The sequence below is a fragment of the Chenopodium album genome, chromosome 4, assembly GCF_948465745.1.
Source record: "Chenopodium album chromosome 4, dcCheAlbu1.1, whole genome shotgun sequence".
Lineage (NCBI taxonomy): Eukaryota > Viridiplantae > Streptophyta > Magnoliopsida > Caryophyllales > Amaranthaceae > Chenopodium > Chenopodium album.
The window spans coordinates 5,793,375-5,811,347 of record NC_137837.1 but is presented as its reverse complement, the minus strand read 5'-3'; the positions used below and the strand labels follow the sequence as shown (position 1 = coordinate 5,811,347).

The following is a 17,973-nucleotide window of genomic DNA, read 5'->3' as shown; positions in this document are numbered from 1 at the left end:
CACGTTGGCAAGACAACGGATGTAGTATACTAGTATGTACCAGCTAGTTTGTGGTGGAGAAGATTAGCATATTTGAAGCAACTGCTGTCAAATGATCAAAAGGAAGAAGGCGAAGATGATGATTTCATGCATAATGCTTCAAACCTAACCTAACAAAAGTTCATTGACATAAACAAGACAATGCTTGGAAACCAATTAAATAGACCAAAGTTGCATGAGTATACCTTGTAACTTTTAGAGGAAGTAGTTAGTTTACCAACCTTATGCCTCATTCTTATCCAATCATATTTTTATTAATGATAATAATATCAATTAATGGCTGAAAATTTAGCAAATATCAAAGAGAATTTGAATAGGCTGTTGCCTTGCTGCAAAGCAACCATGATTGATTGCATCTATTTACCTTGTAATAATATTGATGGATGTAGGTCCATGTTCGAGTCTGCTTTACTACAGAATTCTTAATGCTCAACCCTAGTAACATTCTACATCAAGTTCATATACTCGGGCGGTGTATGTCATGTACTTGTCACCTTACTTTTAGGTGTACTCGGGTGTACCATATAATTTACATTAGTGATTGGTGAGACATTCACTTTCATAGTATAATAATATGGAGAATTAATTAATCAAATTTCAACGAATCATATATATGTACATTGAAACTGATTAAGAATTGTCGAGTAAAAGCTAAGATGCCACAATTCAAAATTTTAATTGATGTTTAACAGAATCATTATAATTACAATTTACAAAAGAATAGTGTGAATTACAAGATTAAAAAAGGAAAATTAGAAAAGTTGTTCTAGATGTAGAAGCCATAATTACAAATGGCACTCAAGTAGAAACTTGAGATGATTTAGTGCATATATAGTTGCACAATCTTAGTCTTTATTCTCATTTTTCCTAACCACCAAACCAGCAATACATCCATCAAGTTGTAAAAATCCCACCTTCTACTATTCAACTTAATTAATTAGGCGAATAAAGATTTAATTGTTTGCCTAATTTTCCTTTCTCATTCTTAAGTAGGTTTTGGTACTTCCTTAAATTCTTTCTCCTACATTTTATAAAACACTAGACCATTTCCTAGCTCTCCACTTTATTTAAACACCTCCTCTCTTTTCAAGTAAACCATAGTAATTTGTACATTATATTTGTCCTAGATAGTAGTGAATTCTCTATACACAACAATATGAACCTATATTCCATGCATTCTTTGCTAAATTTTACACTATTTTCATTAGCCTTGTTATACTTTTGTGCTAAACCGGTACATTCTACCTCTAGAAGGGCCCTTGATCAAGTGAAACCGACCCAATTGGGCTTTCGGGTTACCCTAAAACACGTCGATCATGGGTCAAATTATACCAAATTCGAGCGGATCCAACGAGGCATCAACCGGACTAAGTTTAGGGTACAAAGGATGAATGCAATGGTCTTGGCTTCAAATACGGGTACTTATGATGTTGAGTCCAAAGTCCATCCGGGTAATGGTGAATTTTTAATGAATGTTGCAATAGGAACCCCACCTAACCAATTCTATGCTATAATGGATACGGGTAGTGATTTGGTTTGGACTCAATGTAAGCCTTGTGAAGAGTGTTTTGATCAATCCACACCCATTTTTGACCCATCTCAATCATCCACTTTTTCTAAAATGTCTTGTTCTAATGACCTTTGTCAAGCCCTCCCCTCATCAACTTGCCAAGATGGGTGCCAATATATGTACACATATGGGGACTACTCCTCAACCCAAGGGGTCCTAGCCACCGAGACGTTTACATTCGGAGGGTCCGACAAAGTGTCGGTCCCAAACATTGGGTTCGGGTGTGGGGCCGACAATGAGGGAAACGGGTTCAATCAAGGTGCCGGCTTAATTGGGCTAGGTCGAGGCCCATTATCCTTAGTGTCACAACTAGGTGAGCCCAAATTTTCTTATTGTTTAACCTCAATTGATGGGTCCAAAACTAGTACACTATTAATGGGATCCTTAGCTAATGCCAACTCTACATTATCAGCTAGTAACTCTAAATCAAACAATGTTATAACAACCCCACTACTACACAACCCATCACACCCATCATTTTATTACCTTAACCTTGAAGGAATTAGTGTAGGGTCAACTCACTTGCCAATCAAAAAAGACCTTTTTACCCTTGGTGAAGATGGGAGTGGTGGGATGATCATTGACTCAGGAACCACAATCACCTACTTAGAGGAAAGTGCATTTGATCAAGTGAAGAAGGCTTTCACCTCACAAATGAACCTCCCATTGGATGATTCGGGCTCGGCCGGGCTTGACCTATGCTTCAAAATGCCTAAGGATACAAAGAGTATGGACGTCCCAAAATTCGTTTTTCACTTTAAGGAGGCGGATCTAGATTTACCTAGCGAGAATTACATGATTGGAGATTCGGACATGGGAATTTTATGCTTAGCAATGGGAAAATCAAGTGGAATGTCTATACTTGGTAATGTTCAACAACAAAACATGATGGTGGTCCATGATCTTGCAAAGGATACACTTTCTTTTGTTCCTACTCAATGTGATGCATTATGAATTATGTTCATCATGAATGAATGCATGCATGATTATTATAACTTCTTGTAATTATGGGTTAGCTTATAATTTTACATATTATATTGTTGTTTTTAATTTTTTTAGGGGGGCATTTTATGTAGTATTCATCAAATGAATTTGCTTCATAAAATTGTATTCTTGTTTAGTTGTTCTAGAGTTATATTGGCCTCTTCATACTAATTTAATCATACATGTCAATAGTTTTCCTCCAATTTCTTGGTGACTTTCTTTCTTTAAATTCGTCATTTTCGTCAGCTTATTTGGTTAGACTTTTGTTAAAAAAAAAAAAAAAAAAAAAATTCGTCATTTTCGTCAGCTTATTTGGTTAGACTTTTGTTAAAAAAAAAAAAAAAAAAAAAAATGGTTAGGTTCCAGTCCCCTCCCGATTGTCCCTAGTTAATATACAATTAATTTTTGAGACCGATAGTAGGTTTGATAAGTTAAATTAATCATGGGTGCACGTCTCATGTCTCATAAATATGGATAATTGAATCTAACATACTTGCAAAAATTAAGCAAGATAGTCAATGTTAGGAACTTACCACGTTATAGGGATGAAGTAATACGCGAAGCAAAGAAAGGAAATCCAACATGTTTGTTCAAAATCGTTGTACTGTTTGATGGCCTAATTAACATATTATCGTCAATGTAATTAAAATCTTGACCAATTGTAACATTGTATCATACGGTATATCAATATACAGTATATTTGTGAAAGTTTTGTTATCATATCAAACATAACGGTATATTTTGTCAAATTGCTAAAAAGATATTTATTTATGTACCTTTCCATTGTTTAATTAATTATTGTACTAGGGACTTGTTAATATTTAGAAATGAGAGTGAGGGATAGCTCAAGTGATTAGAGTTCCCCTCCCAATTATATATCTTCTTGAAATCAATTCTCTTCACTCGCTTTTATGGCTCTCTTAACACCAAAAAATATACGTAGTAACTAGAAATGCAATGTTTACTTAGCTTGCTCTTAATGGACATGATTTTGAAATGGATTTGGGCCTAGTAATAGTAAATTAGTGACAAAAAACAGCCTTGTTAAATAGTCCGTACGTAAAGCTGTATCCAATGATGTGAAGATGTCATGCTTATTGGCTTGTTATTGCTAAGCTCTGCTCAACAGGTATATTGGTTGTCAATTGTCAAAGTCAAACCACCCGTCTACCAACTAGTATCGTCACTTTTGTTGTTTACGGAGTAGTAGACAAATCTTTATATGAAATATACGAATTGTTCTACTATTAGTTGATGGTATGGTATATTCAAATAGATTAAAGAGTCTGTTCTCTTCAAATTATTTTCAGTTAACTTCTTTATTTCTTCACACATAAAATATTCAATTTAGGTTCAGCTCAGTTCAGTCAATCAGATGAGACCCTTTTGCCATATACAAGAATAGCATTAATAAGGTTATTGCGAATGATAAAGATTAGTACTCGTATTAGAGTTACTAAAATAAATGAGGAGAGGTTAATGTCTTTGCATTAATAGGTATAGTAGTTTTAGTCTTTTAGAGGGATAACTTATGAGTAAACGTAAATTAATGGGGTCATTAATAATAATGTCATCATGAAAACAAGCTAATCCCTCTATAAATGTTTGTTTGGTTAAATTAAACATACAAAGTTATGTTATAATGTAGAGATAATAGGGTAGCTAGAAATCTAGAATCAACTATCAAGGCATGTATGGACGATGACACACATTTAAGCAATTACCAAACTTAATACTACGTAGGTCTTTTTCATATTTATATTTCTACTTCATCAAAAATATTAGATAGATGTTAAAGCATTAACAGCTTCATATAACTAATTATAACTTTAAAACAAGTATTACTACTATTCTACTAACAAACAATAACCAGTTAAAAAATCCTCCTCTCTCTCTCCTCCTTTCTCTCTCCAAAACTCTAGCCTCCATTGTTGAATTTTGAAGGGGCTTCCATCGATTTTAATCGGTGGAAAGCCCCAATCCTTGTTTCTTTATTGTTTTTTTAGGTTTATAATAATATTTCCTTCTCTTGGGAGGAACTTTTCTCCCTCGAAAAAAAGGGTTTCCGATCTCCTTCGAAAGACAAGGGTTTTTCGACCTCCTTCGAAAGACAAGGTTTATCTCCTCTTTTCGAGGGAGAAATTTTTTAGTTTTGAATCCATGGTAGCAGATCTAATGGATTGTCGTGAAATTATTTTATTGGTGAAAAAGTTATCAAGTTTTCGAATACGAACAGATGAATCAGAAGGAAATCATCCTCACGGCTACAAAGGATCGTTAGATTGTCTCTCCAACAAGGCTGTAATTTTCAACGATATAAGCGGGAGATGCTCCACAGTGCAAGATCTACTCGACGATCGTAGTTTTTATGAAGGAAAATTCTATTTGATTCTATATCTTATGTATTTGTTAACGTCGAATCTCTATTGTAGATGTCGTATGACTTTTAATTAATGAAATGAAATATTTTTTCTATTCAAAAAAAAAAAAAAAACCAATTAAGGCATTAACAACTTTATATAACTAATTATAACTTTTAAACAAGTATTATTATCAACAAACAATAACAATAATCAAATTTTGTTATATCTCTATCTTTATTGTATAAGTCAACTCTTAAGGAGTATGATATCAATATGTAGTATATCTAAATATAACTAAATATAACTTTAATTTTTGTACGAGTATTAATGTAATGTTTCTACATTACTCGCACAATTTTATGTTATGACTATAGTATATGTTTAAGAAATTTAAAGCACATGCTTATAAATGTACAATAACTTTTTTTTTTTTTTTTTTTTTTTTTTTTTTTATTTTTTTTTTTTAAATTTTACTAATTGAACTTAAAGAAATTTGTAACTGGAATAATATACTGACAAGTGTGAAATGAAAATTGACTTTCAAGAAAAAAAAAAAAGGCCTTGTTCACTCCACAATAAAATAAATTCAGTTCGATAAAAATAATTTCAGTTCACTAAAAATAATTTCAGTACACTAAAAATAATAATTTCATTTTAGCAAAAACACAATAATAATTCAGTAAGTTCAGTTGTGACGGGGCCTTAGTATTTGACAAATTTGGGTGAAAGAAATAATAGAATGGCGTGATTTATTCATCAATAGTAAAATACTAGATGAAGCCCGTGCGATGCACGGTTTGTTTGAATTTTTTAAAATAATTTATATATATATATATGTGCTAAAATTTGTTATATATTTAGATAAAATTCCTGATATCAAAAGATAATATTTTATATTTAATTAATTTAATCTTTAAAATCTCGTATTTAATTGGCTACCACTAAAATTTATTATCCTACGTGGCGCATTGAAAAAATTAAATCCTACGTGGCTCTCTAAAAACTCGGGGAAAAACTCTCCTTTATATATATATATATATATATATATATATATATATATATATATATATATATATATATATATATAGAAATGGGATCATATGAGACCACATCCCTTATGTGAGAACATTATTATATGTGAGAACTAATTATAACCGTTGGATCAATTACATCCAACGGCCACAATTAAATCCCGGTCAAACAAAACTCCTGCATTTTTTCCCTCTTCTCCTTCTTCTTTCACGCGGTATTTTCTCTCTCCTCACAATTTCTCTATTTTCTACTCTCTTTCTCTCTGCTATTCTCTCTGATTTTTCATCACTACTCCTTCAATCTTCATCAATTCTTTGTCAAGGTGAGTTTATTGTTTATATTTTCGTGTTTTTCAATTAATTTTAGGTCACATTCACTTACATTTGTTGATTTTCGTTTTGATTTTTGTTTGATTTTCGCTGATTTCAGCTCACATTGTTTATCAATTTGTGTCGATAATGTTTTACTTTGTTTTTTCATTGATTTTAGTTTTATTTTCGTTTTTTTGAGTAGTTATCAAGTTGATTTGCTTATTTTCGTTATTGTCCAGTTTTTTCGTTTTTTTGGTAACCTAGAAATCACTGATAATTTGTGCTATTATGTTGATTTTAGCTTGATTTTAGGTGTTTAATTATTTTGTGTATTTTAATTTGATTTTTGTTTACTTTAGTTCTCAATTATGTTTTATTTTCTGGTTTTATCTTATATTTTTGTTTGATTATAGCTTTATTTGAGTATTTATTAGTTGATTTTAGTTTTAATTTTGCTTCATATGAGTAATTATCTTACCTTTTCTTTGTTTTTTTTGGAAACCTAGAAGTAATTGCTATGGATTCTGCAAATGTTCCTCAAGAAAATACAATGTATGTGTTTCTGCTCATTTTATTTTTATTATTTGAGTTATTATTATTTTTGTTGTTGTTGTAGATTAGTTGATGAGTTGTATTACTTGTATGGGAGTTCTTGTAGATTAGTTGATGAGTTGTATTACTTGTATGGGAGTTCTTGTAGATTAGTAGATATCAGTGAGAAAGAATTTGAGTTTAAAAACAAGTTCTCTAACTTCTTCACAACTTTGAAAGTAGTTGATAACTTGTTCATTTTATGTTTTGTTGTTCATTTTAGCACTAAGTATTTGCTCATTTGACAAATGAGCAATTAACTATTTGCTCATTTGAGAAATGAGCAATTAACTATTTGCTCATTTGAGAAATGAGCATTTAAGTTTTTGTTCATTTTGTTAAATTAGTAGCTAAGTATTTGCTCATTTGACATCAAGGATACCTATTTTGTTGAGCAGGACATCTGTTGAGACAGATTTTGCTGTTAATGTTGGTGAGCAAGATGCAGCAGGGGCAGGACAATTAAGAGTTATTGGTGGTGACCAAGATGCAGCAGGGGCAGCACAGTTAAGAGTTGGTGGTGACCAAGATGCAGCAGGGGCATCACAGTTAGGAGTTGTTGGTGGTGACGAAGATGCACCAGGGCCCGCACAATTAGGAGTTGTTGGTCGTTCTACACAGCCACAATATAAAGGAATGAGTTTCAAGACAAGATCTTCTAATGACAAAGGAAAAATGGTTTTAAAGGACACATTAAAGAAAGAAAAACAAATGATTAATGTAGTGGAGATGAAATCCAGCAATGAATTGCAAGGTTTGAAGTCAGGCAATGAAGTGGAAGGTTTGAAGTCTCACATTCATGGGACATTGCATAGTCGGATGTCACCCTCATCCATTGTTCAAGTTATGGAATCAGTTTTAGTTTCACAAAATCAGTTGAAAGCAGTTAGAGATATAGGATTTGGGTCGATGGAGTTTTTGAAGGTGACCCAACTGCCTTTGCGGTTGGGTTTATGGTTGGTGCAGCACTTTGATGCTAAGACGTGCTCATTAAATATTCCTGATTCTGATCCTTTCCGTATTACTGAAGACCATGTGCATGAAGTTCTTGGGTTGCCAATAGGGGGCATAGAGATTGATAAAAATAATTTTTCCAGAAATAAAAAAGTCATTCAGCAATGGAAAAAGCAATTCCAAAGCAACTCACTCTCTATCAAAATAGGGGAGCTTAAAGAGTTTTTGAAGGAGCATAAGTCAGCTGGTGCTATGTTCAAACGGAACTTTGTAGTTCTTTGTGTGTCTACACTGATGGATGGTAGTCTTCTTATTTTTATTATGCTCATTTTACTTTCAATTTGCTCATTTTCAATTTAGTTTGCTCATTTCTATTTTATTTTTCTCACTTAAATTTCTATCTGCTCATTTCTCTTTTGTTTTGCTCATTTTTTTGTCAGGGAAACAAAACATGAATATTAATTCTGATATTCTTACATTTCTTTCTGATGTTGATAAAATCAAGGACTTGAATTGGTCAAAGTATATCCTTGATTCTCTCGTGAAGGGCAAGCTTTTATGGGAAGAACGTCCAACTCGTTCTTTTCCTGGGTCTTTATTGTTTCTTATGGTATTACTTTAATTTTTGTTTATTTTTAATGTGGTATTTCTTACTTATTTTTTATTTTTAATTACTAATTTTTCTTTTCTTACTTGTTTGTAGTTATTATATGTTGATCAATTTGTACTTGAGGAAGTTCGAGCTGCACGTGAAATTCCAATCTTGAAAGGGTGGACAACAGCTATGCTGTCAACACGTGAGAAATTGGAACTCTTTAAAGGGAGGCTTGGAAATATTCGTGCTAAAAAGCTTGATGCTGGTTCTTTTAGCATGATACAGCCTAAAATGGTGTTTAACTATAATTTTCTGTTTTATTCTTTTCCTTTTTATCCTACTTTTTTTAACTTTTTTGTTTTTTATTTAGGAAAAATTCATTCCTTTTGAAGTGGAAACTCAAGTAATTGCCAATAAGGTAACCATATATACTGTAATATTCTATGTTCTTTTTGGAAATGACCAACTAAATTTTTGCTCATTTGTCTAATGAGTAAGCAATTACTTGCTCATATTTGAAATGAGCAAATAATTTTTTGCTCATTTGACAGATGAGCAAATTATGCAATTGGTTATGTGTTATAAGTAAGATTGGTTTATATTTGTTAAGATATTTGCTTTCAAACTTGTTCTAACTTTCTTTTTTTGTTTGTTTGTCTTTAGGAACAATCTGATCCAATTCGTACAAAAAATGAAGAAAGTGAACAAGATCCAAAGAAGGTATTTATATGAGTTTTCTGGAAACCAATATTAATTTTTTGTTCATTTGTCAAATGAGCAAAAACTTCAATGCTCATATAAAGTTCAATTTGCTCATTTTTATATGACTTTGCTCATTCCATATCCACTTTGCTCATTTCATTTCCACTTTGCTCATTTCATATTTACTCTTCTCATTTATATTTATCTTATTTATGTATTTTTTTATTTTTATTTTTTTTTTACAGAAATGCCTTATGGAGCTTGCAACAGCATCTACAAACCTGGTCTTGGCATACATGCATTTCAGTCAAAAACATGAAACTGCCATCAAGTATTTTCCAAACAACGAGAAGATACAAAAGTTGAAGGAAGATGCCATGGGCATTTGTGATGAGTATAAGATGAGCTCCAAAACTTTGACTGAAGATAATACTCTTTCATTTAGCCAAGATGAAGGGTATTGGCAAGATCCAGCAGTAATTGAAGCTTGGGATAGGTTTTCTGAGATTTCAAGCAACAAAAAGCATGCTGAATCTTCAATCAATGCAATGGTTGTTCATCCAAATGAATCGGAACCCATTGATGTTACTAAGATTGCTTCTGAAAGTGTTCAGATAGCAAGTTGTATCCCAGATGTTGGATGTTCAAATAGGGCTGCTGAAAATGTGTTCAAAAAAATTGGAGATTCAAGTTTCAAATCTGCTTCAGGACGTTCACTTGCCAAAGAATCTGGAACTCCTACATTCAGTTTAGGAGTCTTTTCTCAAGAAACTGATTCTCCCCCTAGCAATGCGCCTACTGAACCTGTAGTTGCTTCTGTCAGTGCACAAGTTGGTGCTTCTGTTGCTGATGCTTCTCAAGCTGTTGGTGATGCTCTGATTGCTAATCCTCAAGATCTCATTTCTGATGCTCAAGAAGCTTTAATTGTGCATAAGAGAAAAGGTGATACTGAAAAGAAGAGTTCTATTCCAAAGAAACGCAAACCTCAGCCATCAGTGCTTCTTAGATCACCTTTTAAGTCCCGCATTATGATAATTTACAATCCATTATCACCAGTGCAGATGAGTGTCTTGAAGGCAATGTTTGTTGATGATAAAAATCGTTTGTAAGTATTTTTTTTATATATAGAATTTATTATCTTGTACATTAACTTCCATTTGTTTTAGACATACTAACTTTCTTTATTCTTTTTATGCAGTGAACCAGTATTTAATGGAGAGAATGGTCTTGAAATTTTGAGAGTACATCTTGAGAATCTTTATAATAAATATAAAGTTGATACAGAGATCATTAATGCTTGGTGTAGCATTCTGAATTATAATGAGCAGTTTAGAGATCCAAATTCTCCTGCTCGTTTCTTTTTTGACCTTAGTGCTACCGTAAGTTCAAATTCTTTCATTTATTTTGTTTTATTGAATTATTTTGTTTTTTTGTTGTAATTAATTTTTTTTTCTTTAACATGTAGGACTGTCTTATTCACTATGAGATAGATTCTGTTGCCCATCGGAATAAGATGTTTTTTGAGGTTGCTGAGAATTTGTACATAAAATCACTTGTACCACACAAGGATATTCAACTTTTTTTCTTCCCAGTTTATGAAGAAGATCATTACTATTTGGTATGTTTTAACACTACCACACTAAATGGTAATATCGAGCTTTTTGATTATAACGAAGATGCTGGAGATCATAAACAGCTTTTAAAACATTTGGTATGGCTTAAAAGTTAATCTTTATTCACATTATGTTTGTTTCTTTTACTTGAATGATCAGATTTTATTATGTTTGCTTATTTGATGTTTTAATTTTCAGAGAACTGCTTTTTCAAACTTTATTCAATGTGAAGGAAATGTACAGAGTTCTATTTTGGCAAATGATATCAAGCGGATGGAAATTTCTGTGATTAATGGTTCATGGAAGTCTTCGGATAAAAATCATTTGCATTGTGGAGTTGCAGTGATGAGACTCATGGAAACATACATGGGTTGTGCAAAGTGGGATCCTGGTTTGAAGAAAAATAATGTAAGTTTTTTAGATTAGTCTCATTAATAATAAGATGTTTTGGTCTATTTGCTTACTTTAAAGAAATGTTTGCTCATTTCACAAATGAGCAACTAATTCTTTGCTCATTTGAGAAATGAGCAATTAACTTTTTGATTATTTGCTAAATGAGCAAGAAATTATTTGCTCATTTGACAAATGAGCAAGGATTTACTTGTTCATTTCATAAATGAACAAAGAAATGTTAGCTCATTTCACAAATGAGCAACTAATTCTTTGCTCATTTGAGAAATGAGCAATTAACTTTTTGATTATTTGCTAAATGAGCAAGAAATTATTTGCTCATTTGACAAATGAGCAAGGATTTACTTGTTCATTTCATAAATGAACAAAGAAATGTTTGCTCATTTCACAAATGAGCAACTAATTCTTTGCTCATTTAAGAAATGAGCAATTAACTTTTTGATTATTTGCTAAATGAGCAAGAAATTACTTGCTCATTTATCAAATGAGCAAAGAAATGTTTGCTCATTTGACAAATGAGCAAGGATTTACTTGTTCATTTCATAAATGAGCAAGGATTCCTATCAAATGTTTACTTTAATTTTGAGGTCTATGGTCCATTAATCTAGCAATACCGTAGGCCATTGCCTTACAAGTTACAACTGCAACTTGTGGTGTTACTTTTACATGTTTGCTCATGTTATTGAAATCTCCTTAATTGTATAGGGTTTGATTATGTTATTTGTTTTGCAGCTGATAATCTTGACTAAACTTCGTGAAAAGTACACCCTGGGAATAATTACAAGTGAAGTGAACACTATTCAATCTGTTAAAGAAATTGCTCAGAAGAAGAAAAAACAAAGTAAAGTTTCTGTTGCTGACAAAGAAGAAAATGCTGAAAAAGAAGAGCCTGAAGAAGAAAAAGTTCAAGGAAGAAAGAGCAAAAGACTGAAGAAAGCTGAATGTTAGGGAATTAAATAGTTAGTAGTGATGATTTGTCTTTTTTGGTTTAGGGAATTGGGTAAATTAAGATTTTATCTACTTTTAAGTAGTCTTTGAATGATGTAAAACTGATTTATAAACAGATTTTCTCAATAGAAGCCTACCCTTGTTTACTATAGTGATGATTATATTTGAATTAAAATTCAATTTTTTATTTGTTTTTACTTCATATACCTTGTTATATACATCCAGTGTTCATTTGAAATATTCGTTCATTTGTTAAATGAGCAAACAATGAGCAAACAGATGTTTGCTCATTAAATGATAGATCAATGAATTCTTGCTCATTTGATAAATGTTCAAAGAATTTCTTGCTCATTTGATAAATGAATAAAGAAATGTTTGCTCACTTCACAAATGAGCAACTATTTTTGCTCATTTAAGAAATGAGCTTTTACCTTTTTTGATTATTTGCTAAGTGAGCAAGGAATTACTTGCTCATTTGATGATTAAGAAAAGATATGTTTGCTCATTTGACACAAGGAGAGCTGATTTTGGACTGGGAGATGAAACAAGAGTGCAATTGTTCCAAGTTCATATAATAGCTAATTTGCTCACTTGCCAAATGAGCAAATAATTATTTGCTCATTTGACAAAATGAGTAGTTAACTATTTGCTCATTTGATTAATGAGCAAGGAATTATTGCTCATTTGAGAAATGTTCAAAGAATTTCTTGCTCATTTGATAAATGAATAAAGAAATGTTTGCTCATTTCACAAATGAGCAACTATTTTTTCTCATTTAAGAAATGAGCTTTTACCTTTTTTGATTATTTGCTAAGTGAGCAAGGAATTACTTGCTCATTTGATGATTGAGAAAAGATATGTTTGCTCATTTGACCCAAGGAGAGCTGATTTTGGACTGGGAGATGAAACAAGAGTGTAATTGTTCCAAGTTCATATAATAGCTAATTTGCTCACTTACCAAATGAGCAAATAATTATTTGCTCATTTGATTAATGAGCAAGGAATTATTGCTCATTTGAGAAATGAACAAATATTTAGTCACTCATTTGAATATGTTCTATTTACAATTCAACAATATTGCAAAGCATTAAACTATGATTAGTACAAAATTAATAATATATTATTAAATATAAAAATTCAACAAAATCTTATATGTATATAAAAGTACCATTACACTTTTTTTGGACAATTTCTAATATCATGATGACTCAATTCACCACAACCTCTACATAATCTCTTCTTTTTTTGGTTTTGTTCTACAGCCCTTTCTTTTTCTCCCTTAAGCCTTTTTGCACTTCTACCTCTTGTTTCAACATTTGACACATCAGTCTCAGTCGCTTTCTTTTTTGATTTCTCTTCATTTGATACATGAACTCCAGTCCCTTTATTCTTTGAAACTTTTGGAGGTTTGACAATTATTTCAGTTGGCACACTAGCTCCAATCAATAGCTCAATGTCTTGCTCTTTGTTTTTTGCACTTCCAGCTGTTGTTTCATTATTTCTTGCAATCCTCTTTGCTTCCAAATCCTTTCTTATTCCTTGAAGATTTATCACAAGGTCTTGAATATCTTCATCTTTGCCTTCTGCCAAACTTACACAAGTGTGTATCTCTGACCATAAATCATTTAACAATTTTTTCTTGTCTATTATATTAGCACATTGCTCCAACAGGTTTCCTCCCAAGTCAAAAATAGGTTTCTTTAATGCCATAGTAGTCCACCTGTGTAGCATATACTGCCCGGGAATGGTTTCAAACCTTTTTGCTTTCCAAACCCAAATCATATGTCTACATGGAATTCCTTGCCTATAAAATAGCTTGCAAGAACATGTGGTGTCATAGTTAGTTGGATTAAACACAACATCAAATGTTCTAGTCCGATTTCCTTCACTTACTGTTGCAACTTCCAATTCATTTTCTTTCTTCAATTCATCAACACCACAAGAAAAACAAGCAATTTCAACCTCGTATTGAAATTCATAAAACACAGAGTTAGTATATAAATGTGAGGCATGCTTTTCTATCCCTAGTGGTGTTTTGCACTCAGGATATTTGTGCTTTGAATCATTATCATTCTGACCTTGAGTGTGTCTCTGGGCATCAATTGCAGCTTCATATCTCAAGTAAAACTCAACAAGTGACACATGAGGATTGATAAAGGAGCAGAAAAAGTTGTTTTCACTTTCGGATCTTGATGTTGTACGCATTATTCCTCCAAGGAACACGTCTCTGAAATAGGCCGGAATCCACTTGTCTCTTATCTTGTACATATAACCTAACCATTCATGTTGTTCCAAGTGGTATTCAATCATCACCTTGTTCCACCTTTCTTCAAACTCAGCAGGTTCAATTTCAAGGTGCCAAACGCAAGCACATAATTTTTTTAGGAAACCAGTTTCTTCTTGCATGATTGATTTCTCCACCTTATCTGGTAACTTTTTCATTATGTGCCACATACAGAACCGATGTTCAGTCTTCTTAAACACACTTTTAATAGCAATTTTCATTGCTGGATCCTGATCTGTGATCATACAATTAGGTTCATTCCCACCCATTGCCTTGAGGAATGATCTGAACAGCCATTCAAATGACACGATATCTTCCTTTGCTATGAAACCAGCAGCAAAATTAATGCAATTCTTATGATGGTCAACGCCTGTAAATGGAGTAAACGCCATATTGTACCTGTTTACACATACAAAATATAGTTTAAATGATCAAATAATTTAATACTCATTTGAAATATTATCAAATAATCAATTGCTCATTTGTCAAATGAGCAAATAACTCAATGCTTATTTGTGAAATAAGCAAACAATTCTTTGCTCTTTTGTCAAATGTGCAAATAATTGAATGCTCATTTGTCATATGAGCAAATAACTCAATGCTCATTTGTGAAATGAGCAAACAATTCAATGCTCATTTGTCAAATGAGCAAACAATTCAATGCTCATTTGTCAAATGAGCAAACAATTCAATGCTCATTTGTCAAATGAACATGTAATTCAATGCCCATATACATACTCTTATCAAAGAATATTAGACTTATGGGGATATTCAATTTTCACATAGAAGTAATGAGCAATTAAACTAATTTTATTTAAAACAAAGTCATTAATTTCAGCAAAACTAGTAATAACACATAAATGAATTACCTATTGGTTTGGTATGTGGTATCAAAGGATACCATATCACCAAATAGAGCATAACTCTTTTTACAAAGGGGGTCTGCCCACAATGCTCTACAAAGACAATAATCTTCATCCATCTCAAAATCAAAGAAAAAAGCGCTCCACATTAGCTTTTTGTTGGTAAAGTTATCCACGAACATTTGAGCATCGCTTCCTTGAATGTATGCTTTTAAATCTCTATGAAAATTTTTGAAATCTTCCTTAGATGCACCAATGTTTTCATATCCTCCAACAATTTCCTTCATCATTCGAAAAGTTGTAACGGGACCAATATTCACCTATTTAAAGAACAAAACAGTTTGTCACATGAGCAAATAATTCAATGCTCATTTTTAAAATGAGCAAACAATTCAATGCTCATTTGTCAAATGAGAAAAAAATTATTTGCCCATTTGTCAAATGAGCAAACAGCTTTTATTAGAACATACAGAGAATTCATGAAACATAAGAGAATTCATGAAACAATTCAATGCTCATTTGACAAATGCACAAAAAATTATTTGCTCATTTGTCAAATGAGCTAACAACTTTTATTAGAACATACATATAATTCATGAAACATAAGAGAATTTGAAAGTGTTACCTTAGAATTATTCACAATTATTTTTTTGTGTAAAATGTTCATTTTCCTTCCTTCTTTTTGGAATAGATTGCAGCTAGGTGTATAAAGTGCATGAGTATGTCCCTCATGAAATTTTGTCACTATGAATGTGTTATCATCACAATGCTTTAGGACAATATGTGCCTTGCACCCAACACGAGTAACGAGTCTCTTCCTTTTGATTGAAGATTTTTCTTCATTGTTTTCCCCTTCCTTGTTATTTAAATCTTTTTCTACAGTAGTCTTTCTTTTTTCTTTGTATCCTTCCTTATTGCACAAGATATACTGATATTTTAATTCTTTGCTTCTTCTTTGTCTTTTAGTTGTAGACTTCCTTGTATTGAAACCAGAAGCAAATGCATAGCCTTTATAAAATTCAAGGCCCTCTTCAAGATTATTAAACTTCATCCCTATAGCTGGTTTCAACTCATTGGGGCATATTGGATGCCATTCTTTTGTTCCTCCAGGAGTGATCAAAGGTGCTACTTTAGGAGAAACTACTATTGTAGGAGTAGTTGGCACATTTGTGATGGTACTTGATTCACTCTCAACTTGTTCGTTGTTGCTCATCATTTGTGAATATGCACCTCCTTAAACACACTTAAACACACACATACACTCTTAATAATTAGAACTGAAATCAGATTCTTAAACAAACTTACACACACACAGACATAGATACACACTTACACACACACAAACACACACACACACTCAATAATTTCATAATCTATAATTATAACTGAAATCAGTTTCTGAAATCAGAATTGCAAGCAGAAAGAGGAGGGGGCAGGGGGGGATAGGTTTGCTCATTTGTCAAATGAACATGCAATTCAATGCCCACATATATAAACTCTTACACTCAATCACACTTACACTCACACTCACACTCACACTCACACTCACACTCACACACAGACACACTGTTACACTCACTCACACACACACACACACTCTCTCTCACACACACACACATACATACACAATTCTGTATACTTAGTGTTTTTACAAGCTAATATTTGCAAAACTTATAGATCCTTGAATTACTTATGAATGTCATTAATATTTGCTCATTTTAATTGTAGTTACCTCATTTTAAATGTTCTATTATACATATTTAGGTTTGCTCATTTTAATTTATTTGCTCATTTTGAATTTGATTGAAAATAAGAACATAATAACAACAAAGTTCAATTTGCTCATTTTTATATGACTTTGCTCATTCCATATCCACTTTGCTCATTTCATATCCACTTTGTTCTATTATACATATTTAGGTTTGCTCATTTTAATTTATTTGCTCATTTTGAATTTGATTGAAAATAAGAACATAAATAATTGATTCAATCACTATAAAGTTTAATCTGATATTATTAAAATCTCTATCAAATTAATCAAACCTAAATAATTGATTCAATTCAATCAAATAATTGATGCAATTAAACATTCAATTCGATTAATGTAATTCGAAAATTAACATGTAATTCAATTCGAAAATTAACATGCAATTCCAAATTTTTCAGAGATGTAAAATCAAAATATATTGAATATTCAGATTAACATGCAATTCAAAATTAAAATTACGAACAAACCTCAATGGTGGATGAAATTGCGACCGTTGAAATTTGCAAAAAGAAACCGTTGAAAATTGCAGAAAGAAACCGCTGAAATTTGCCGAAAGAAGAGCATACTCAGTGAATCGCCATTGATAAGTAAATCGCCATTGATGAGCTTTGAATTGCAGACATAATAGAGGGGAGAGATAAATTAGATGCTGAAAGTTAGCTTGTAGGCATGCTTATAATCTCAGCAGTTGGATTTCATCTAATCTAGCGGCTGAGATTTGTTCTCACATAAGGTGTGGGTTCTCACATAAAGGGTGGTTCTCACCGGATCCCGACCCTATATATATATATATATATATTAGATTTATACAAAACCAAATATCATAAAATAGAAAACAATCTTCCTAAAAGATATACCACCATAACTATAAATCCTAAAGATATATTAGTAAATAATATTTTAACATTAATAAACCTATATATATTATTCTCATCAATACGGAAA

The 17,973-nt window shown here is 32.0% G+C and overlaps 2 protein-coding genes and 1 pseudogene across 2 annotated transcripts; 2 read left to right on the top strand and 1 right to left on the bottom strand.

Moving 5' to 3' along the window:
* Positions 1 to 926: 926 nt before the first annotated feature.
* On the top strand, positions 927 to 2,838 carry LOC145626457 (aspartic proteinase nepenthesin-1 pseudogene; annotated as a pseudogene).
* Positions 2,839 to 10,323: 7,485 nt separating this feature from the next.
* Positions 10,324 to 12,113, top strand: LOC145627529 (uncharacterized). The gene is made up of 3 exons (XM_081679912.1): positions 10,324 to 10,852; positions 10,953 to 11,162; positions 11,898 to 12,113. Exons 1-3 carry the CDS (start codon positions 10,655 to 10,657, stop codon positions 12,111 to 12,113), a joined length of 624 nt encoding a protein of 207 aa, XP_081536038.1. The 5' UTR covers positions 10,324 to 10,654.
* Positions 12,114 to 13,283: 1,170 nt separating this feature from the next.
* LOC145626456 (protein FAR1-RELATED SEQUENCE 5-like) lies at positions 13,284 to 16,508 on the bottom strand. The gene is made up of 4 exons (XM_081678892.1): positions 15,886 to 16,508; positions 15,267 to 15,580; positions 13,488 to 14,796; positions 13,284 to 13,442 (listed from the first exon to the last, which is right to left on the bottom strand). The coding sequence occupies exons 1-4, from the start codon at positions 16,474 to 16,476 to the stop codon at positions 13,284 to 13,286; spliced, it is 2,373 nt and encodes a 790-aa protein (XP_081535018.1). The 5' UTR covers positions 16,477 to 16,508.
* Between the last annotated feature and the right edge of the window lie 1,465 nt (positions 16,509 to 17,973).

Coding starts and splice junctions, on each gene's coding strand:
- LOC145626456 (XM_081678892.1), bottom strand. CDS start 16,476: ATGATGAGCAACAACGAACAAGTTGAGAGTGAATCAAGTACCATCACA. Junction 14,797..15,266: donor ACCACATACCAAACCAATAG/GTAATTCATTTA, acceptor ATGTGTAAACAG/GTACAATATGGCGTTTACTC. Junction 13,443..13,487: donor CAAAGAATAAAGGGACTGGA/GTTCATGTATCA, acceptor AAAGCGACTGAG/ACTGATGTGTCAAATGTTGA.
- LOC145627529 (XM_081679912.1), top strand. CDS start 10,655: ATGTTTTTTGAGGTTGCTGAGAATTTGTACATAAAATCACTTGTACCA. Junction 10,853..10,952: donor AACAGCTTTTAAAACATTTG/GTATGGCTTAAA, acceptor TTTAATTTTCAG/AGAACTGCTTTTTCAAACTT. Junction 11,163..11,897: donor CTGGTTTGAAGAAAAATAAT/GTAAGTTTTTTA, acceptor TTTGTTTTGCAG/CTGATAATCTTGACTAAACT.